We start from the raw sequence: 22,893 nt of genomic DNA on the forward strand, positions 1-22,893 counted from the left end.
TTTCAATTTCAGTTACATATAACTTAAACATGTCAATTGCTTCACTTTTATTTTTCATAAGATATACATAGGTAAAACCAGAACAATCATCAATAAAAGTGATAAAATAACGTTTGCCATTTCTAGTTAACGTTCCATCTAATTCACATATATCTGAGTGTATTAAATCTAAAGGCTCAGATTCTCGCATAATTGATTTATGTGGTTTTTTTAAAAATTTTGCTTGACTACATGATTCACAAATTTCAAAATCATTTTTAGATAACTTTGGAATTAAACCTAAGCTACTCAGATTTGAAATTGCACGTTTATTAATATGACAAAGTCTAGAATGCCAAATATTAAAATCACACAACATGTAAACAAAATCCGAAATTTTATTAATAGAAACATCAACATTTAATTTAAACATGCCATCAATAGCGTACCATTTCCCAACAAATACCTCATTCCTAGTAAGAGAACCAGCCTTATTAAGAAGAAAACTAGAAACTAGATTATTAAGAAGAAAACCAGAAACTAGATTCATCCTCATTTATGGAGTATGCATCACATCTTTGAGAATCAGAATCTTCCCAGATATGAACTTCAGCTCCACATCACCAATTCCAGCAACAATAGTGGTGTGGGAGTCAGCCAACAACACCTTCTTATCATCACCATTTGTGTATGTTTTGAACATATCATGGCCATAGCAGACATGGCGGGATGCGCCAGTATCTACCCAACACCCATCAGTTCCTCCAACCGTAGTTACCTCGGATAACAGCTAGAAATGGTTCATCAACCATGTTGGCATGTGGAGGACGATCCATAGGTTTATTTCTGCACTTGCGTGCCATATGACCTGACTTCCCACATTTGAAGCAGATGAACAGGTTGTCCGAGTCATTCTTAGCGGGTGGCTTAGCATATTGGACCTTTTGGGTATTCCAATTCTTGTTCCGACTAATGTTCTTAACCTTATTCTCACTGTGGTTCTGATTCTTGAAGTTAGTGCCAGAAGGCTTTAGAACCACACCTGAGAATTTCTTTTTAGTGCTATTATTGGAGACAATCAGCACATCATCTTTCTAATCTTGCTTACGAGCCTCTTCTTCAATACGAAGATGAGTGATCAGAGATTCCAAAGAGATTTCTTTGGTCTTATGCCTCATTAGGTTTTTGAAGTCCTTCCAACTAGGAGGCAACTTGTCAATTATGACAGCCACTTGAAATTGCTCCTCTATGGGCATACCCTCATAAATGATCTCCTGAGCAATTTTCTGAATCTCGTGGGACTGAGACTCTACTGACTTATCATCAGTCATCTGATACTTGAGGTAGCAGCTAACATCATATTTCTTAGTCCCGGCTTCCTATGTATCATGTTTTTTCTCAAGTGCATACCAAATTATTTTGGCAGACTTGTATGGGCTGTAGTAATCATAGAGATCACCAGACAACCCATTCAGAATGAAGTTCTTACATAAGTAATCACTTTCATTCCAGAGAGCTATTTCAATAGCCAGTTTATCCCTTTCCTCTTTTTTAGCCTCATCCGACACCATTGGGATGTCGGATTTCAGAACGTGGGCAACCTTTCTCATAGTGAGGAAAAATTCCACCTTATGTTGCCAACGTTTGAAATTTGTCCCATCAAACCGAAATGGCTTGTTCAGGTTATAGTTGTTCGGTCCAGTAATATTATCTATGAATGTCATTGCAGCCGAAACGTCTTAAAATTGTTGTTTGCGTAGCTCACAACAATTCTAATAGCACGAGATAATCTTTACTAGCTAAGTCACGACCAAGTCTCTCTCTTTAAGATGTTTCGTGGTACTGCTAAAATTGTGCAAGCAGACTATCAACCACGCCGTCCCCAGGATAAAACAACCAAGTTCTTTGTTATACGATTTCTTACTGCACTGTAAAGATCGTTCTCGAATACACCCACAATATTGACTACCAATGTCAGTTCTCAAATTCCCACAGTTTGGCTACACGTGCCAATTCTTTACCCACAATACTAATTACCATTGTTAGTTCTCGAAATCCCACTTTGGCTGCATGTGCCAATTCTTAAGTGCCACGGAAAGAAAGGGGAGAAAGTTGTCGGAAATGCGTCGGCGGCGTATTAAGGGGGAGAAAGAAAAGTTGAGAGGAAACGCCTTCAACTTGGTGCGAGTTCTAATAAGGGGATGAGGCCTCTATTTATAGCGTGAGGCCTCCAACGGATCCTCCATCCACGACCCAAAACGTGGCCCATTCTCAAACGGTCACATGATCCGACGACTGGAATCTTTCTCCACACGAATCACTATCTAAAACCGAGATCCTCTCCTCCCACTCTCGTGTGGCATGCGTGTGTTGACTTGGTCAACACACATCCAAGCTCAAAAAAGGCCCCAAAATTAAATAAATGTTTATTTAAAAAGAATGTTGAGCTCAAGCCCGACCTGAACACGAACTGAGTCGGCCAGACGACAGCGACAGAGGAGGAGGTGGTGGTGGTGCACACGTATGCACGTGTGTATGTGGAGGGGTTTTGTTTGTGTGAGTCCTCACCCACTCACAAAATCTATTGTACCCCTTGGGGCACACCTCAATGATGAAACTTAAGGCTTATAAAGCCTTCAAACTTCACTCCTCCAAAGAATTTGGGACTAATGATTTTTTATTTTATTTCACAAACTCAATAGTCACCATAAATGGTCTCATTAATGTGGATTAAAACCACTTCAAAAACTCATCATTTTTTAACAAATTCCAACAAAGACTCCTTGCCCGACCTTCCAACCCTACTCTCCAGACTCCTCCGAGAAGACTCATTGCTCAGTCCCCTGACACGACCTACTAGATTTATAATATAAAAGATCATTGGCGCCGTCTGTGGCTTACCTACACCATGGTAACCACCCGATACCAAGCAAACCCCCTCAAAAAAATTGAACCGCCACCAGTCAACATGTCCTCAAATCTTCAATCACATATACAATTGTGCCATCAAGCATGCTAAACTCACAACACCACCCCAAAACCACCACACCCGCCCAAATGTTGGAGGAACTCCACCAAGCCAGAATGAAGTCGAGTTACAGACCACCACGGTCGGCCATTGAAAGATATGACACCAAGTGTGCTGGAGAAACCCGCCCAACCCACAAACAAACTACCCAAGACACCAAAGTAGAGCTGCTCAGTCGACCAACCTCCCTCCTCTTTTGGCCGCTCTCTTTTTCCAGTCGGCCAACGGGGTAGGTAGCAAGAAATCACTTCTTCTTTTCTTAGCATCTCGTCGACCATATAGGTCGGCGACATCTAGATGACGAAGCGACAAAGATGGGTGGAGACCCGGACAAGACCTCCATATCATCTGAACTAGACTCATGCTCGATTAAAAATACCATGCTTATATGCATAGGAAAGGAAGGAAATTACTTTAAGTTGGGAAGGTAAAAGAGAAGGTTAAAGAAGAAGACTGAAATGATCAGTATGAGGCTAGATTTGCCAGCAAAGAATTGAACAAAAGCAAGGTAAGAAAAATGGAAAGAGGTCCCTCTTATTTATAGGACAAAATGAGAGGGCCTCCCCCTGAGGCCCAAACGCCATATCCATCCTGGCCACCTAAAAAACAATCGAGTGAAATCCAACAAAGGCCCGAAATCTTAGGCAAAAGGCGGTTGATAAGACAGAAGACATACCGAAAGGTTGCCTGAAATAAATGTCCTGTGCCGAAATCAATCTAATGATAAATATAACTTTGACCAACCAGGTACCAACCGACCTAAGAACTTAATAATGACTTGTCAACCGATGACTGACCCACTCTGAACCATCGATACTACACAACAAGAATAAACAAGTCTACCGGCATACTCAAATATCGAACATCATACTAGGTTGGGGGCAACTGTTTTGCCCCGATCAACCAAACACCCCTCATCGACCCTCAGAGTCATCTAAGTGTACCAACTTCAAGGACACGCAGAGACATCTAAGTCTACCAACATGCTCGGCTACCGGTCATCCTACTAAACTAGGGGAAACTATTCATCCCCGATCAATCAGACATCCCTCATTGACTTGGTCGGCCTTATCTTAGTACCAAGGCATGTGCCAAGCGCTCTGGGCCAGTTCGGGGACCACTACCCCGACATCCAGTCTAACACACTAGCTACAATATACTGCTACGCTGCCTACAAATCTCACCTAACTTCATGCCAATACGATAAGAATAGGCATGCGATACAGCTACCAAACCTGCTACAAATTACAAGTTAACAACGCACAGAGTACGACTCTATCAAATCCGCCAAGAACTACATCATGACACGAGTAAAGGAGCCCCCGTCAGGCCCAACTGGTCGGCCACGTCGACAATATCCGCCAAGAACTACATCATATATCCTTCTGTTATAAATAGGGGAATCCCCCCACAAGGAAGTATTCATTCATTCTCTACTACTGATATTACTCTATAACCTTAGCTCTATTATCTCTCATCAATCTCATATTGACTTGATCGTTAGAGAAACTTTCAGGTACCTCCACCGATGAGTCCAAACTCAAGCTAGAAACCCTAAAGAGGACTTCTTACCCGACCTTCTAACCCTACTCTCTAGACTCCTCCGAGAAGACTCATTGTCTAGTCCCTTGACCCGACCTACAAGACTTATAATACAAAAGAACATACCCATTACCCAATATAGCTCCATAATCATTTATGGGTTTCTATAGTTGGATAATATCTAGCATATTTTACTAAAATGGAAGTGGTGCTTATCAAATTATGATTTTTCTTTAATAGAATTGTTCCATCCCAATGTTAGGCAACACCCGTCATAGGAATGAGACCCATTCCATGGTGGACAAGATCTGATTTATACGACTATCGATCATCCGGAAGGTCGGCCTAGTTAAAGGAAATGATGACATGAACAAGATATACCCAAGTCAACATCTATTATGCTGGAAAACCTCATTCACGCCAAAGGCGAGGCGAGGCCAACTAAGCATAGGACATGTTCACATTGCCCACACGAAAGAGGTAGTCAAACTCAATAACACTATCACCCATGTCACCTTGGAGTGTACACCACTCTACCCACGGTATAAATAGGTGAAGTCACCCATAAGGAGATGATATATATTCTCCCTTTAGTTTTTCTCAACATATACCTATTGTGACTTGAACATCCAAGTCTTTTTCAAATACCCAAACTGATCGAAGGCCAACAATTGATCGATTCAATAAGACAACTCAAATTTTGAGCAAATTCCTTGAACAAGGAAGACACTTTTTGTCATGATTTACTGTATTGGAACTAATTATTATTGTTTTCAAAGTTATTTTAAAATAAAAAAGTAACACTTCACTGGTACTCCTAGCCTGAAATTTAAAGTTAAATATCATTAGCATTGGTCTCGAGTGTGGAATATCATCATTAACAAAGTCAAAATGAACTACTAATCCAAAATATACTGAAAATGCTACCAAAAATAAAGTTCATAATCTCAAATTTTGAGCATGCGATGCTCCCACGAAGACAAACGGTATATGAGATTGAAAATATGCCTGAAAATTCAGGTAAGGTATCATAGAATAAGACGGATTCCATTAATTTGTGAAGTGCCTCTAATCTAAGGGTAACGTTGTTATTCACAAATAAATGAAAATTAAAGATGTATTGTTTTCCGTAGAATTACACGAGTATGGATTTTAGTTTTTATAGATTTTCTTGTATACTAATATTGTCTCTAAAATAATTTAAATATAATCTAGTAGTCAAAGGTCGTGAATGTATAGACAAAATTTAACCTAATAGTAAAAAATACTTAAAATAACTAATATAATCCAAATTTAATATTTTTAGAACTACTTTAAGTTTTTCAATTTTCTCAATAACCAAATTAATATATATAAAAAATTGATGGACTAAAATGAATCTCTACTATAATAACTATGAACAACTTAATTCATCTTCATTCTAAAAGGGGTTCAGACAGACAAATCACTATAAGTGTATGCTTTTGGATAGAATAGGTAAAGTGAGAGTAAATATATATTCCTTACGGTGTGGCTTCACCTATATACAGTAAGGCGAAGTTATATACACTCAAAGAGATGGTCTATCATCGTTATAAGTGATATGACTTTATCCTTTCTAAGATTGATAGTATTGTAGATTTGGACTACCTTCATCATATAGGCAGTGCAAATCTATAATGCTTAGGAAGGTCTTCCTTCGTTGCATGTGCTGACATTGCCACATCGTGTTGCTTTTGTCCATTCCCTAACAAAGTCGGCCTTTTAGGCATGATCAACAATTATGTTGATCAGATGTCATATATCTATTTATTAGCTAGTTCCTTATCGCTGATTGATGTTATCTGATCCTGAACAATTAAAACCATTGTCACCAAGTCAAGGCATGGGATGAATATTTGTCTAATATCTCGTAAGAATCAAATCAAGAGCACTCTTTACCTAATAATTACTTAATAATGTAAAGTTTATGAGGAGAAGACTTCATAACCCGATGTTCTCATGCGATAGGACCACCTCTATTGTTAACAAAATTCGGATCCTTTAATGTTTTTCTTTTATATTTGATTATTTTCTCTTATGATAATTACGATAATAGGTTTCTCCATGGTTTTTATATGGCTATTAAATTTGTTTTGTTTCTATATCTCTCATGTGAGAGAAAAATAAGGGAGCTCCTGTTTGAAATCCAAATTTGTTAACATTTATGTCTAGTTGTTAACTATTGATGATGTAACCTTTCTATTTGTAAAATTGAATGACAAACTTATTTTTGGGTAAGGAAAATATTTTTCTCACAAAAAAGTAGGTATTTCATTTAATTATATACTTCAGTTGAGTTGTACATAAGAATCATAATCAATAGTTTCCTAATGGCATTCACGTCATGGAATACCCTAGTTTTGACATGCGACATCCCAGACCTATGAATATACTGAGCTTGACATCCACAAGCTTAAATACTCCCTGCAGTATTTTATTCCCCTCCAGGGGAACCTTCTGCGACTCGAACCTATTACCTCAAGGATAAATAGTCACTATATCACTAAGTCGCTACCATATAGCTTAATGGTAGTGACTCAGTAGTATAGTGGCTATATATCTCTGAGGTCACGGGTTCAAGTAGCGGAAGACTCCCCTTGGAGGGGAATAACATACTGCAAGAAGTATTTAAGTTTGTGGATGGCATGCTTAATATATTCATGGGTCTGGAAAGTCACATGTCAGAACTAGGATGTTATAAAAAACACATGCTCAAATCATAACTATTGAACCTTCTCACCAACTATTATATAATATCATTGATTTAGTTTTTAATTATTCATCATATTCAATGATTTAGGTCTGAAATTAAAGCGGAAAAATGGACATAGATTTTTTTATAGAGCATATCAAGTATAACACAAAGGTATTAATAATTTTATATTGTGAGAAGGTTGTTGTTAAAATGTAAATTTTAGTATAGTAATAGTACTTTGTTTTTAAAGTAATTTTGTAATTAATAACTACTAAATAAGTTTAAAAATTAATGAGTAGCAATTTTTGTACTTGACACCAAACTTCCCTTTTATATTACTTTCCTGTTATTGTAGAAAGAATAAAACTAGTATTGTCACAATGTGTATTCTTACCACCCATAAAAAACTTCTACCTAATTGAAATAAATGTTTTATTATCGTTTGAAAGTTACTATTTTGATGACAAGAAAATGTTCCATTTATTGTGATTAAAAAAGTATGCACGTCTTTCCTTATTTTTATAACAATAATAAATCACTTATCTTTGCACACAAAAGCAATATAAGCCACTTAATGACTTATATAGTACAAATTCATGATATAGATTTCTCATCAATTTTATGTTTTCTTATTAGAAAGGAGGAATTCATACCATAGAGTCCAATAAAATATAAAAAGATTTTTTTTTTAATTGTAAATTTTATTAAAAAAAATAAAATCAGGATCATTAAAATTTTACCTTTACCACATGTTCTGATTCAATATTGGACTGTTCTCAGGGATCCACCAGAAGAAAAGGATAAAAAGAGATTAGGCAGTATGAACGTATAGCTATATTCAAAGACTAATCTATAACATTCAGACTTGTAATTGTAACTTATAAATGATGGCATCAATGATACACACAAGAAAACTCACCTATTTTTTCTTCTTCAATAAATTATATCCCTTTATCTCTATAACTATATTCCACCCACTTATAGAGAAAAACCCATATTTACATCATTACATTATTTACATAGTGACATTTTCATTGTCTCAAAAATAAAGAACAGAGACATGGATGAAGAGATAGTTGAGAAAGCTCTAAAGAGCTTAGGTAAAGGCTTTGATTTGGCATCAGATTTCAGGCTCAAATTCTGCAAAGGTGAAGAGCGTTTGGTTGTTCTCAATGAAACAGAGAGAAGAGAGATCATGGTACCTGGTTTTGGACCAGTTAGAGATGTTTCAATTGACATCAAGTGTGACAAGGGTGATCGAATTCGGTACCAATCTGATATCCTCACCTTCACCCAAGTAAGCCATTTTCATCGTACAATTCTTATCCGATTTGGATCCTCATGTGTTTTTTGTCGTCTAAAATCAAATAGTATTGTGAAAATGACTCATGTTTCAATATAAGTTATAAGTTTACACTGATATAAAAGGTTGAAAAAAGAACTCTATATTATTTATGTGTTGTATAAACCATTTAACAACAACAGTCACAAAATGAATCTTTATTATTCTCTGATACATATAGTGCTAGTCACTCTTGTGGAGATATAGTGTTAGCCAGCTTAATTCTTCAGAGATATAGTGCTAATCGTTCAATGCTTATAGAGATATATGTCGAACCCTTTTGTTATTTTCTCTCCTCCTTATCTTTTTTGATTTGATTGCTTGCTTGTTTCCAATCAATACTTTATCCCTGTCTTGTAACATGAGAGAGAAAATTAATAATTGAAATTGGTTGTGTTGAAAATGAAAGAAGATTGGTATTTTTATGTGATTGAAATTGGTTTTTGTGTTTTTTATTTTGATGTTAGATGTCAGAATTGTTCAATCAGAAAAGCTCAATACCTGGGAAAATTCCATCTGGGTGCTTCAATGCAGTGTTTGGGTTTGATGAAGGTTCATGGGCAAGTGATGCAGCTAAGACAAAGTACTTGGGTCTTGATGGCTATTTTATTACACTCTTCAATATTCATATTGATAGGTATCCACTTATTCTATCCAAACAAGTCCTTGAAGCTGTTCCTTCTTCGTGGGATCCTCCTGCACTTGCAAGGTAATGCTTTCTTCCATTTTATTATATTTTTTAATTACATAGTTGTCAATAAAACAACTAAGAAATACTTAGTTGCTAATGTTTTTTTGATTTTTTTACCTTTACCTTGTAATTTGCACTCATCAAACTTTAAATTAGTTTTAACCTATGAATAATAAATTATACATCAATTATATAAAATCATTTATATAACTGAGAACGACACTTATTAGAAGGGATAATCACATACCCCTAAAGAAATTAGTTTATTACCTAAAAAATAAGGGAATATAATACCAAAATTTTGTCCATCCACAAACTGCTACAAGCACATAGTCAAACAACTTGATATTTTCTAATTGTAAAAAAGTGAGGTCAAATAAGTGGCTAAGGGCCTAGGGTAGAAAGAAACCTGGCACGTTATGAGTGTCAAGCAAATCATGTGAGGGGTTATAAGTCAATTTAACCAATTTAAGAAAAGTCCTAAATTTACACACTCTAATTTAAGAATTGTATAATTTTTGTGCTATAATTAACTCACTTATAAACTCTTTCATACCATTTTTTCTATTTCTAATCAGATTATTAACTAATTTGAGGAGGTTAGCTCAGTGTTTAGCCTTCATCCTCTAGTTTTTTGTTTGAGTATTAAACTAACTTTTCTATCTTGAAGCCCATTTTGTTTTAGCCTTGGGAAACGCAGCCTAAGCCATCTGGACAGCTGATATACAGCATCTCTACGATGTGTTAGATAGGGAGACCGTTGTCTTCTTGTACCAATAATGGAACAAAGGGTATCTGTGTTCTCTACCCCAATTTTAAAAAATAATATAAAAATATTATTTTTTATTTTCAAAAAAATTCTTTTTATTTATATTATAATATATGATTCATTTTGGATAAATAATAAGCCAACCTTAAAGACAAGTGATTTTCATTTTCAATAATGCGCTATAGATGCATGCACTTAATTGATCTTTTCACATTGAACTTTATTTAAATTATTAAAATTAAAAATTAAATATACATATTTTTTAAGTGGTAATATAATTATTAACTAGTAGCTTTTTTTATTTAAGATTCGATATTTATTATTATACAAAATTGTTATCAGTTGGGAGTTGGGATCCTCTATATTACTAGGAGAGCAAACTATTAGATTATTATATTTAAAAGATAAGAATGTAATAACATTCATCTATTTTCTATATTGTTTTTCATGTATTTGCCTCTCAATTTCTAAAGAGGATTCTAACTTATCGTAAGTATAATAATTACTAATTAGAATATCAGTTTAGTGCAAATAATGAGGTATGAACCCAAGGACCAAGGGGTATGAATGAGAGAATTTTCGCAACATTGATAGTTCCATTATAAAATGGTGTCGTTGTTAAATATAAGTATAAATTTATTTTACACGTAAGAATTTAGAATCCACACTCAAAAAGATGCTGGAGAATAAACTCTTCTTTTCTTCTGTGTTTTAACACCAAAATAAAAAGATCTATAGGTAAAATAATATTAATGGTTTATAGGGGTGGAAAGTAGAATTGGGCTTCCTGGGACGATCATAAATCAGGCACTGCAAATAACAAATTGTGCTGGTATCTTTATGTAATTATTTTAATGGCCTGAATTAAATTTCTTAATACAAGTTAAGTTGGACTTAAACGGGTGAATAAAATAAGAATGTAATATTTATATACGACCAGTATAAAGATTTATATACAACTAATATATTATCTACTATTCATTTATATACTTGTTTTGAAATTATAATTAAACATGAATAATATATGATACACTAACAATGTATAAAATTTATACATTGTGTATACATTTTTTCTCATTTTAAAGTGTTATCATTGAAATATGTTATTCTAGCTCAAGGTAAAGAAAATTAGAGAATAAGATTGAATATTGGAAAATAAATATTAATAAAAGAATAAATTTTATATAACATAAATGAGAATATTGAGTTTGATAGTGAACAAACTATATATGATTAGAAATAGAATATCTTTTAGAGTATAATATATATGCATTGACAATGTTTATACATAGTCAATACATTATTCACTATTCATTTGTATTATTTTTATTTAATAGTTAACAACAATTGAAAATAAAATAAATGATAAATAATATAATGATAGTATAAATTGATATGTACATCTTTTTCTCTATCTTCTATTGTAGTATATATATTAGAATCACATGCCCTTCTTTATTTGGACATGTGTGAAGCATAATGTTAGAAGACCTAACAAGAGGACCGGAGTATAGCAAATAAAAATAAGTCCAATTTTTAGAGAGAGAGAAAATAAGTAATAAGTAAAAAATTTAAATATTAATATTTATCGACAAATATAATTTATGATAGAATATTATCTTATTTCCACTTAGTTCTCCTTTTGCCATTATTATATCCATCTTTGGAACATTACAAATGTCCCAAATCTATGAGTCATCCTACTGTTACTATGTCTAGTTTTTTCATAGGAAAATATTTCTCTTATAAAAGAGTAGGAAAAAAGATTGTACTTCTCGGGGCCTCAATTTAGATACTCATATTTCACATTCACAACTTGATCACTAAATTACTTCTAGGAAACACATAGTTAGCCCATTTGATTCGAATTATTCATGACACTAAATCACAAAAGTACAAGTGTTATGCAATCTTTTCATAAAATTGTTTCATAAAAAATGATCTCTCACCTAATCCACGTTCCAAGGTGTAAGTTGTTTATTATTTCAAACCCACTTTTCAGTTTCTTTCCTTCATAATTCATATTAATGAATAACGTGTCATGCTATGATGAAATTGCTTCCATGAAGAAGTAAATTGTCATACATGCAAAATCTTATCATCTACTGACTTTTTCATCAAACAGATAAATTTATTATAAAATAAAGAAAAAAATTTATATATTATCTGATGCATTATTTATTTTTAATTATTGCTAACTTTTCAAAATATAATATAAATAAATGATATATTATAAAATCAACTGTACATAAATTTTTATCTTAACAATGTATAAATATTACACTCTAAAATCAAATACCATTTCAATCTTTGAGATGTGAACACAAGTTTAAATTTTGAAAAAAATAGGACTATCTCTTATGGGAGTTTAGAGGGAAAAGGAAAGAGAGTGATTAGAGGGTTAGGAAGGGAAGAAAATGAAGGGAAAATGAAGGAAATTTTCTCTCTTGTTTGGGAGTATGAAATTTAGATGAAAGAGGATAAAAATGTAATTAACAATGAAAAATGAACAATAATATATAATTATATATTATTACTAAATATATTTAGCTATTTTGACATTTTATATCAAAAAAACGTTCAAATTGAGGAACTTTAAAAATAGACACATTAAGAGTTTTGGAGGGTTTGAGAAACCCTCCAAAACCTTCCCATCTCCTTGATCCAACTCCCAAATAAGGGGAAAGCTTTCCAAACTCATTCATTCAATTCCCCTCCAAAATCTCACTCCCAAACAAAGCTTTAGAGAATTCGAACTTATTTATACTTCAATGGTGATTAAATTGGTCGGGGTTAATTAATTTTATGACTGATTTACTAATTAAAGCTTGAAATTAAATATACATATGTTATATTAAAATGAAAATATACATGTATATTATATTAAAATGAATATACACAAAACTAAAATTAAATTAAATATACACATATGTTTTGGCAGTAAACTACAAAGTAAAATGTAATTGAGAAATAAATACGAATTCTAAAAGGAATTAATTTCTTATCTAAAACTGTGAAATATATTTTTCATAGTATCAAAAAAAAGTAAAATGAAAATACACAAAACTCTTAGTATTTTTTTTCATTCTAGTGTTGCTCAAACCTATTATTCTTTCTAACTTTAATTAGTCATCGTCATGATCTTCTTAATTATGTTAATATGGATATTAACTTTATCAACAAAACCTGCTTATAATATCTATTTATTGCAACATCCTTCATAGTAATGGATCAGTAGAAGTCAATGGTTTACCATACTTTAAAAATAATTATGATGTCGACATTTCAATGATTTGGACATTTTCAAAAAGACAACTTAGGATAGAAGCCAACATTTTCATTGATGTCTAATGATGTAATGTTTTTCTATGTTCAGAGCACTTGCACTACACCAAAAATTGTATGCTGTGATATAATTGAGATTATATATCTCATTTTTTGTATTTCAATAATGTTTTAATCCAATTAAAAAATGTCATCTAAATAAATAAAAATCATAAAGTAAAAAATATTCTTTATATTACTTGGTGTAATATAATTAAATTTTTAAAATATATGATTCTTGTTCGGTTATGAAGAGTTAGAATTTCAGGTTTTGAATTTTTTGCTTTATAATTTTATTGCGTTTTTTTGTTGACCGAAAGATTGAGCAAATTCTAACAAATTTCGAGGCTAGCAGCTGTAAAATATGAAAGTCTGTGTTGCTTGGTTTGAAATTCGAAGTCCAAATATGTTTCGCTTTTGCTTTTAAGTTTGAAACATTGAACTAATTTTTTATAAATAAAATAATGAAATGAAATTCATCCGAATATAATTTACATTGAAAAACGTCTTTTATATTCCATCACCTGTATGATTTGCTTATAATGATTGATTGGTCATCAATTTCTTAAATTTTCATGGGAATTTTATTTTAGTTTTACGTAGGGGTGTAAAAATTCAATTCGGTTCGATTTTTGGTGCATTTTAGTGACCGAACTGATAAAAAACATATGGTTCGATTCCGCTCAATTAACCGCAACTTTAACTATAAGAACCGAACCGAACCACTCTTGAATGGTTCGGTTCAGTTCGGTTTCATGGTTTTTACATTTACTTTTTATAAAAAAATTATAAATCATATATAACAATACACTTCATGATTAGTAACATATATATCAATTAGTAAAATATATAATAGTTACATTTATAACCTAACATTTCATAATTATTAACACATGTAACAATACATGTATAACAATATATGATATATGTTGGTTTCAAACTCAATATCACAAAAGTTGAAAAATATGTTCCAAATCATAAAACATTATGAAACAATTTAGTAACTAATAACGTATATAATACTAACTTAATAACAATTTAGTAACATATGTAACACTACAATTCACACAAAAATTGATAATTTAAGCTAGAAAATTGGTTGAAGAATTTAAACAATAATAAAATATTATTTCTTAATCCCTAGTATATATTTCTTTAATACGCGGTTTCGGTTCGGTTCTAACGGTTCCTAAATTTCTAAAACCATAAACCGAACCGAACATAAACGGTTCCTTAAAAAAATAACCAAACCAAACCACAAAACCGAACCGAACCACATTTTACGGTTTACTTTAGTTTGGTTTCATCGATTTCGCGGTTTAAACCAAAACCGCTTACCCCTCAAATTTTACCAAATAGCATCACTGTAAATGAAAGTGGAAAAGTAGACTAACCAATCTGTTTAATTGAATTTGTTGTGCACACATATTTTAATGCACTACATAAAAAGTGCTTTATGCCGAAAGTTGCCTCTGGAATCTTGATTCAATTTCTTCTTCATCTTTATAAAATGAAAATCATTATTTTGACTTGAATGTGTATAAATTTCTATTAAATGTTCTACTCTCTTTTTTGTTCCATCCCTCTAGTTAGAAGTCAATGTTCTATCTACTAGTATTTTTTTTTATCAATATCTACTAGTATTTGTTTTGTCATAGTTTGAACATAGAATCTCACTTTATTTTATTTTGTTATGACTATCTAATAATGCAATTTAAAATGAGAGTCCATTTATTGTCTCACAAAGTATGTTATTATATATTCGACTTGCTATGATTGATTAGAAAAATATTTGATTATTAAATTTTTAACTTAAATATAAAAATTAAACATGCTTTGAAGGTCCTTAATTGATGTTCTTTAAAGGTGAATTCTTAATCAGATTCATTGAGAAATTTGGGACACACATCATTGTGGGGCTTAGCATTGGTGGCAAAGATTTGGTCCTAGTCAAGCAAGACGTGTCCTCCAATTTGGGGCCATCAGAACTCAAAAATCACTTGGATAATCTTGGAGATCAGTTATTCAATGGGACATGCAATTTTGTTTCAAAAACAAAAGACCAAAGATACAAGGTTAATTTCTTTCAGTAAATAAATTAAGCTCAACCTTATGCAAATCATAACAAATGATAAGCCATTGTAGTTAAATCCTTAATTTGATTTTGCTGCAAATAATAATTACTAGGTGATTTTGCTGAAAATATAGGCACCACAGGCTTTTGATGTGTTTGGTTCGCAAATTGTTGCCTTCAATAGCTCCACATCCATTTGCTCAAAAGATGTAAGTTCTAATTCATTCCAAATAATAGCTTTCCTATACTCATAAATATTCAATAGTTAGATTTGTTGTTGTTTGGATGGTGCGAGCATTTAAACATGGTGCATGATGAGCTAGTTTTACAACTACTAAATAGACTAGTTAGGCCATTATGAATGTTTCAGAGAGGTAATTACATCAAAAATAACATAAAAAATAGAATGATATGACATTTATATCCTTAAATATAATGATATGACATTTTTTTCATTATTATTTAATAGTTAAGTTTGAACTCATGAAACAACATGACTCATCATAGTTGATAAATATCTTCTATTTAAAATGTATTAAATATTTAATTCTCTATTGTGTATATGAGAAAAACTTTATTTGGAGAACTTTTTTTACTTTAATAATCTCTATATTTGGTGAAGGATAAGTCCCGATTATTAGTTGAAGGACACTTACTGCACACACAAAATTGTTGAACTTGTAAGAAATTATTAAGAATTTTCATGAATTAGAAAAACAAATTGTAAACCATGTTGGTATAGTTTTCAGAAATTTCTGAAACTAAACACCTATGAAATGCTAATTAGGTTGGTCATAATTAATCATATGAACTATGGGTTTAATAGATGAAATATTATGTAAATGCAGGGAATTACAGTAATATGTTTAAAGAGGGGAGGAAATACACAAGTAAGGAATCATTGTGAATGGATTCTGACAGTTCCTAATAAGCCAGATGCTGTTGATTATAGCTTTATTCCAATTACTTCTCTTCTTAAAGCTGCTCCTGGTAGAGGCTTCTTATCTCATGCCATCAACCTATACCTTCGATGTAAGCATCTTATTTTCCTATCTCAAAAAATGTTACACCCAGAAAAGTAGCTAGAGAATGTTTAAAACATTTCTTCATTAACCTGTCACCTTTTGATTGTTGAGCTAATTAATGTGAATGAATTAAATTGATATGATATAAAATGCAGATAAGCCTCCTATGTCAGATTTGGCATATTTTCTTGACTTCCAAGGACACAAACTTTGGGCTCCCATTCACAATGATCTTCCTATAAGTCCAACCACAAATAGAACTACTACTTCACCTTCACTCACCTTCAACTTTATGGGTCCCAAACTTTATGTAAACACAGCACAGGTACCTTTCAAATTCTCCTTCATCAGTTATTAGACTTAGATTTCAAGTTCTTATGCCTAAGTGTTTTACTCATAACAGGTAATAGTAGGTAAAAGGCCAATCACAGGGATGCGCTTGTTTCTCGAGGGCATGAAATGCAACAGGTTAATTCAACTCTATATGTGAATCACTATCCCATTTTCTCCATATATTTTTAGTAGTGTGTAACTGTCTCATATAGTAATAGGGTGGTATAACGACTCAATAAGTGATTTATTAATTAATCTATATATCTATGAAATTAGATTTACATATTTATTATATTAATATTAATGTTGAAAATTAAAAAAAAAAAAGAATATGTGAATTGGTGATAAGCCATGGTTTAGAAATATAAATAAAGGTAGTGATTTTATGTTTTATCCTCCGTAATAATATTTTGGTAAAAATTAAGTCAATTACCTAAAAAGTTATAATTTTAAATAAAAATCAATTAGTATAATTGGTACGGTTTAAATAAAAACCGGTCAATATAACCAATTTTGACTAATAAAATTTTATGACCGATATAATTGTTGAATTGTATCGAGATCGTTCACTGATTTTCCAAAGATCCAGATTTTTATAACCTATGAGTTTTAAAGGTAGAAAAATTAGCCCATTATGTATAATGATGTTTTTTTTAACTTAGTGATGGTTAAAATGGTTGTTATTGTTGTATTAAGAACTGTTTGTTAGAGTTTAAGTATTGGAAAACATATATTATTCTGATGTTGTATGAGGTTATACTTTTCCTTTTTATTCTTATATGTGATAATTATTTTTAATTCAGTCTTTATACTCTTAATTTTATTTAACAAAGTGTTATAGCAACTATAAGTAAGAGAAGTAACTTGAAAATGATTGTACACTAATGTTAACTTTTTGTATGTATAGAAAAAAATGAGCACAGGAAGCATAAGCATAGTTTAACCAAAATAAATCAAATGCTATTTAATGAAGTTTTAGCTTATAAATACTTACTCACATTGATGTTGGTAACACAGATTAGCCATACACTTGCAACATCTATTGAACACTCCAATGATGCTTAACAACAAAATAGAGGATACAACAATATGGTCAGAAGAAAACAGTGATGTCAATTTCTTTGAAGCAATTAATGGGAAGAAATTTTCACATATATGTACAGCACCAGTGAAATACAATCCTAGTTGGACCTATGATCATAAAAATGTGGCCTTTATGGTCACAGGAGCACAACTTGATGTGAAAAAACATGACTCAAAGAGTGTCCTACAACTAAGGCTAATGTTCTCTAAGGTGTCTAATTCTATTGTTGTGAAATCAATTTGGACACAAGGGTCCTCTGGGGTGTCCCAAAAATCTGGAATTTTCTCAGCAATAATAAGCACATCAATTTCTAGTGATAAGGATCAGAAAAATCATGATGTGGTTGTGGATTCAAGTGTGTTCCCAACTGGGCCTCCAGTACCTGTGCAGACACAAAAGCTATTGAAATTTGTAGATACTTCACAGTTATGTAAAGGCCCACAAGATAGTCCCGGTCATTGGTTAGCCACTGGAGCAAGATTGATCTTGGATAAGGGTAAGGTATGTTTATGGGTTAAGTTCTCTATGTTAATTAATGATTCTTGAAATATCTATAGCAAAGCCCAAAAGATAGACAAAAAGAAAAAAGAAAGAATGAAAACCTATTTTGGTCCTCAAATTTTTATGTGTAGCAATTTGATCCATGAAAATATAAAATTCTAAAATAGTTTCGAAAAATGTGGGTTATACTAGTTAGTTTTGACATGTCTTATAATATATGAACTATTTTGACTTACATTCGTGATCTTTGAGAAATAGTTTGAATTTTTATTTTGTGGATCAAATTGGTATATACGACAATTTATATGGAATAAAGTGAGTATCCACTTGAAAAGAAAACAAGGAAAAAGTTCCTATATAGATTGTAACATATTTGTCAAGAACGTATGTATGCCTATATCTAGTTAGTATCTCAAGCTTCATGATAAATGTAGTTCATAGGGTTAATTATTTATTACATTGGTTTTGTAAGTAGCTTGATGAAAAAATGTCAAGTTGGATTCATTTTAATTTTGTTTTCTCCATTCTTATATACATTCCTACAATCAAGGATTTACAATATTGTAAATTTCAGGGTACATATTCATCAGCACGTTTAATGTTACTCCTCATATCCTTCAATTTGACATGGTAATTGAGGTGTACTTACTTGGGAAGGGCTGAAACACCTATTATAACCAATAAGTATACTTTTTAATTCACAACATGATTTTATATTTCAAATATTTGTCCAAATTGATCAATGAGTTCATATTACCGAAAAGTATGCAATTACAATGAAAAATAACTTGTCCTAAATCTTTTGAAATAGAGTTTTATCTTTCCTATCAGATATCCAATAATCCAATCAAAGACCAAAAACCAAAAACCAATTTGTCATTCACTCACAAATTTACCCCACAAAACTACTAATTTTAATCATGATGGAATTTTATTATTTGTATAATCAATCATGTACCATTTCTAGTAACTATTGTTGGTACTTATGTAGTTACTTGATATTGGATTAGAATTAATTGATAAAACTGATTGTACAAGTTGAATTCTTTTTAAATGATTTAAAATAAGATGTGATTATTGGAGATCAAAGCTACCATGACATATTTTGCACATTTTGCATATTTTACACATGTGATTAATATCTTAGTTAGTTTGTTAATAGTTTGTTTAGTTATTACTTGTATCACAAGTTATCTTTGTATTGTGTATATAAGCATATGACTTGTAATCCTTTAATCAATCAATGAAGATTCACAATATTCATTTTATGCTTCCGCGTTATTTTCGCAATATGGTATCAGAGCCTTCATCCTGAAGGTTTTGATTACCGCTGTGCATTTTCTACAATAATTATTTTTCTCTTCCAAGATTCAACAAACAACAGAAAAAGATGAAAATTGAAGTGATGGAGAATAATGCAGAAGATGAAAGCAAAAAGGAAGAGAAGCAGAACATGAATCAAGAAGGAATACAAAGCAGAAGATGGAAGAAGATCAAGAAAAGTGATATATCCCATCCTTCATTTTCACAACTCCTCCCTAGGAATACAAAACTGTGTGGTGCATGAGATGGCTTATAACAAAGGGTTGCATAGCAACATTAGAGGGAGTCAAAGAGGAAAATCATCAGCTTCTCATTCAGAAGGAAAGAGACTGCACCAAAATGTTTATTATTTCATCATTCCCTTTGGACTTTCTTGATGCGGGTGGAAGAATTATGGCATCAACAATGACACTCAATGCTTTGTCAATCACAAAGGTTTATCAACAGTTCTAGTAACCACATGATCAGTTCTAGGATCATTGTTTGTTGTCTTCTTAGTTTGTGAAGTCTATCATTTCTATGATTCCTACACACTTTGAAAAGAAAAGCAAGTAATTTTTGACAAGTTTCTAGAAGACCATAAGCTCTCAAGTCTACTAGATACTCATATATCAAACAGAAACAAGATCAACAACAACGAGATCAACAACAACCATATACACTCTAATCATCTCAATATCAATCTTGTCCAAAGAACAAGAAGAGATGTATTTTCTTGGGTTCTTTTGCATACTCAAAGAATTCTCCAGCATTGTAAAACCATGGAAAAACCAAGGGAATATGATCAAGATTTGTGACCAGGAAAATAATCAAGTGGTTGAGAAAATCCAATCACATGAGGATCGAGATTCCGATCCATCACACTGTTATCAAATCAAATTATCAAGCTGGAGTCATTAACATTTATCCTCCAGCTTGAGGGGGCTATTGGAGATCAAAGCTACCATGACACATTTTGCACATTTTACACATGTGCTTAATATCTTAGTTAGTTTGTTAAGAGTTTGTTTAGTTGTTACTTGTATCACAAGCTATCTTTGTATTGTGTATATAAGCACATGACTTGTAATCCTTTAATCAATCAATGAAGATTCACAATATTCATTTTATGCTTCCGCGTTATTTTCGCAATAGTGATATTATATTTGAATGGTAGTAAAATTTGTCATTTATTGAATAATTGACATCTTTATACTATTTAAGAGTACAAATCTTGCAAGGAGATTAATCCTCCATATTCATCTTCAACCAGAAAATTCAAGTCAATTTATCTAACAACCACAACTTCTCAATAAAAATTTGGTAACTATATTAAGCCACGTGTACTATATAATAAATTTCTCCAAAATAAAAATTAAAAATTAAGGAATAATAGTTCCTGAACATGTGAATTTTTGCACTAATATAAAACTCTTTTATTGTGTAGGTAATAAACGAAAATATCTACATTAAAAACAAATTCTTATAATTTAATCACTAGTACAAAATGTGTGTTTAATGTAAGTGATGTCAAAAAGTAAGTGGTTTTGAAATCAAATAAGTTGTATCATACACAAACTAATAAATAGAGACGAGTTTACAATTAAAGCCACTAATAGCCACTAATAGCCACTAATATAATTTTAATTAAATTAATTCAAAATATATGTTCTACATTCCTCTTCAACAACAATTACTCCATTGTTGCATTAGGAGAGAGAAAATACAAAAATAAACCCAATAAAATCAAATGTTTTGAGATATTTTGTTGTGATTGCTAGGTTGTAATAGAGTTTGAGTATGACATCCTACTTGTTCCTACTTTTATTCAGGAACATGCTCCAGAGTAAAAATTTAGGTCATCCATATAAGGTTTTATATTTTTTTAGTAACATCCACGACATTCCAGAACTTATGAGAAAGAAAACAGAGATAGAAAAGAACATCATCAAAACTTATGTTTCTTCCCTTTGAAATCTCTAGAATTAAGTACATAAGCACAAAGTTTAGAAAAGTCCAATAGTCGTATCTTGTTTTTTTTGACTCTGTGCCTGTCCATGCCACCGGTGAGCCAGTGTTGAAGAAGAAGAAAAAGGACTAGCTTCAAGCCAATAGGGCTTACTGTTCTCTATTTGTGTTTGTATTTTCTCTCTCCTTAGTATAACAATAGAGTACCTGTTGAAAGGAGATGGAATATATTTTTTTGAATTAATTTAATTAAAACTATCTTTTTGCATTTTAAAATCTTAACCATTAAAAATGGATTTCCCACATGTATAATCCTAGGTTAATAGTGACTTATCTATTATAGGAGATGATCCAAACTCTTAACTAACTAGTTACAGTGGACATGACGAAGTTAAATGAAATTAAAAAAATTGTAATTAAATTCAACGAATAACCTTCATCCCTAAAATAATCGAGATATAAAACTATGAACAAGGATCGTCTCCATTAATGGAGAGACAAGTGATTGTTTTTATTTATATTCTTAATGACAAAAACGTGATTTCATGATAAATAAAAAGATAAAAATGTTATTACATATTAATTTTTTGTATGGTATTATGTGGTACTTGCCTATCGGCTAATGTAGAATTACTCTAAAACTATTAGATATTAGTTAAATGTTATTTGACTATCATTAAAAGTTTAGATGGACTAATATTCCATCTGAGTTCACTTTTCAAAAGAAGTCCATTATAGCCTTAGAGGTTTAGACCTCGAGCCATTACACAACCGAGGTCAAATTTCTTGGATTTAAATTCTACCAATTTCCTTTTCTTCTTTCACTTCCTCTTCAAAACCTAAATCTTAGTTGAGAGCATGTCTTCCTAATTAATGTCTCCTCTCCATGTCTTCATTTTCATTGGCGTTGCTCATCTCATCTTTGCTAATGTCATAGTCTCATCTTTATTGGCAATTTGGGCCAAAAGGATTCTAACAAGATATGGGGGGAACAGCTTATGATGGATATAACAATAGTAAGGAATGAATATCACACTATAATAGTTATAAAATCCAGTGATACTGGCTCCATTTAATATATCTGATAATGCTTCCATGAGCAAGAGGCAATGAGACAAATCCAAACTCTAGGAGAATATTAAGTTATTAACTAATCAACTAGCTAATCAATTTCATAAAATAACAACATAGAATTTCAAGGTTTTATACACTGTG

General features: G+C 31.8%; 1 protein-coding gene across 2 annotated transcripts; it reads left to right on the forward strand.

Moving 5' to 3' along the window:
* Positions 8,162–19,038, forward strand: LOC109332136 (MACPF domain-containing protein At1g14780-like). 2 transcript variants are annotated; one of them, XM_019566974.1, is made up of 8 exons: positions 8,162–8,562; positions 9,075–9,316; positions 15,274–15,466; positions 15,600–15,674; positions 16,314–16,497; positions 16,646–16,815; positions 16,894–16,958; positions 17,841–19,038. In XM_019566974.1, exons 1-8 carry the CDS (start codon positions 8,326–8,328, stop codon positions 18,451–18,453), a joined length of 1,779 nt encoding a protein of 592 aa, XP_019422519.1. In that variant the 5' UTR covers positions 8,162–8,325; the 3' UTR covers positions 18,454–19,038. The 2 variants fall into 2 exon arrangements, with proteins under 2 accessions (XP_019422519.1, XP_019422520.1); XM_019566975.1 differs by having other exon boundaries at positions 8,326–8,562; positions 15,258–15,466.

This window comes from Lupinus angustifolius, chromosome LG18 (genome assembly GCF_001865875.1).
Source record: "Lupinus angustifolius cultivar Tanjil chromosome LG18, LupAngTanjil_v1.0, whole genome shotgun sequence".
NCBI lineage: Eukaryota > Viridiplantae > Streptophyta > Magnoliopsida > Fabales > Fabaceae > Lupinus > Lupinus angustifolius.

Excerpts from the sequence above, each read along its gene's own strand:
- LOC109332136 (XM_019566974.1), top strand. The coding sequence starts at position 8,326 with ATGGATGAAGAGATAGTTGAGAAAGCTCTAAAGAGCTTAGGTAAAGGC. Across the intron at positions 15,675-16,313 it reads CATCCATTTGCTCAAAAGAT|GGAATTACAGTAATATGTTT; the intron begins GTAAGTTCTAAT and ends ATGTAAATGCAG. Across the intron at positions 16,498-16,645 it reads CATCAACCTATACCTTCGAT|ATAAGCCTCCTATGTCAGAT; the intron begins GTAAGCATCTTA and ends TATAAAATGCAG.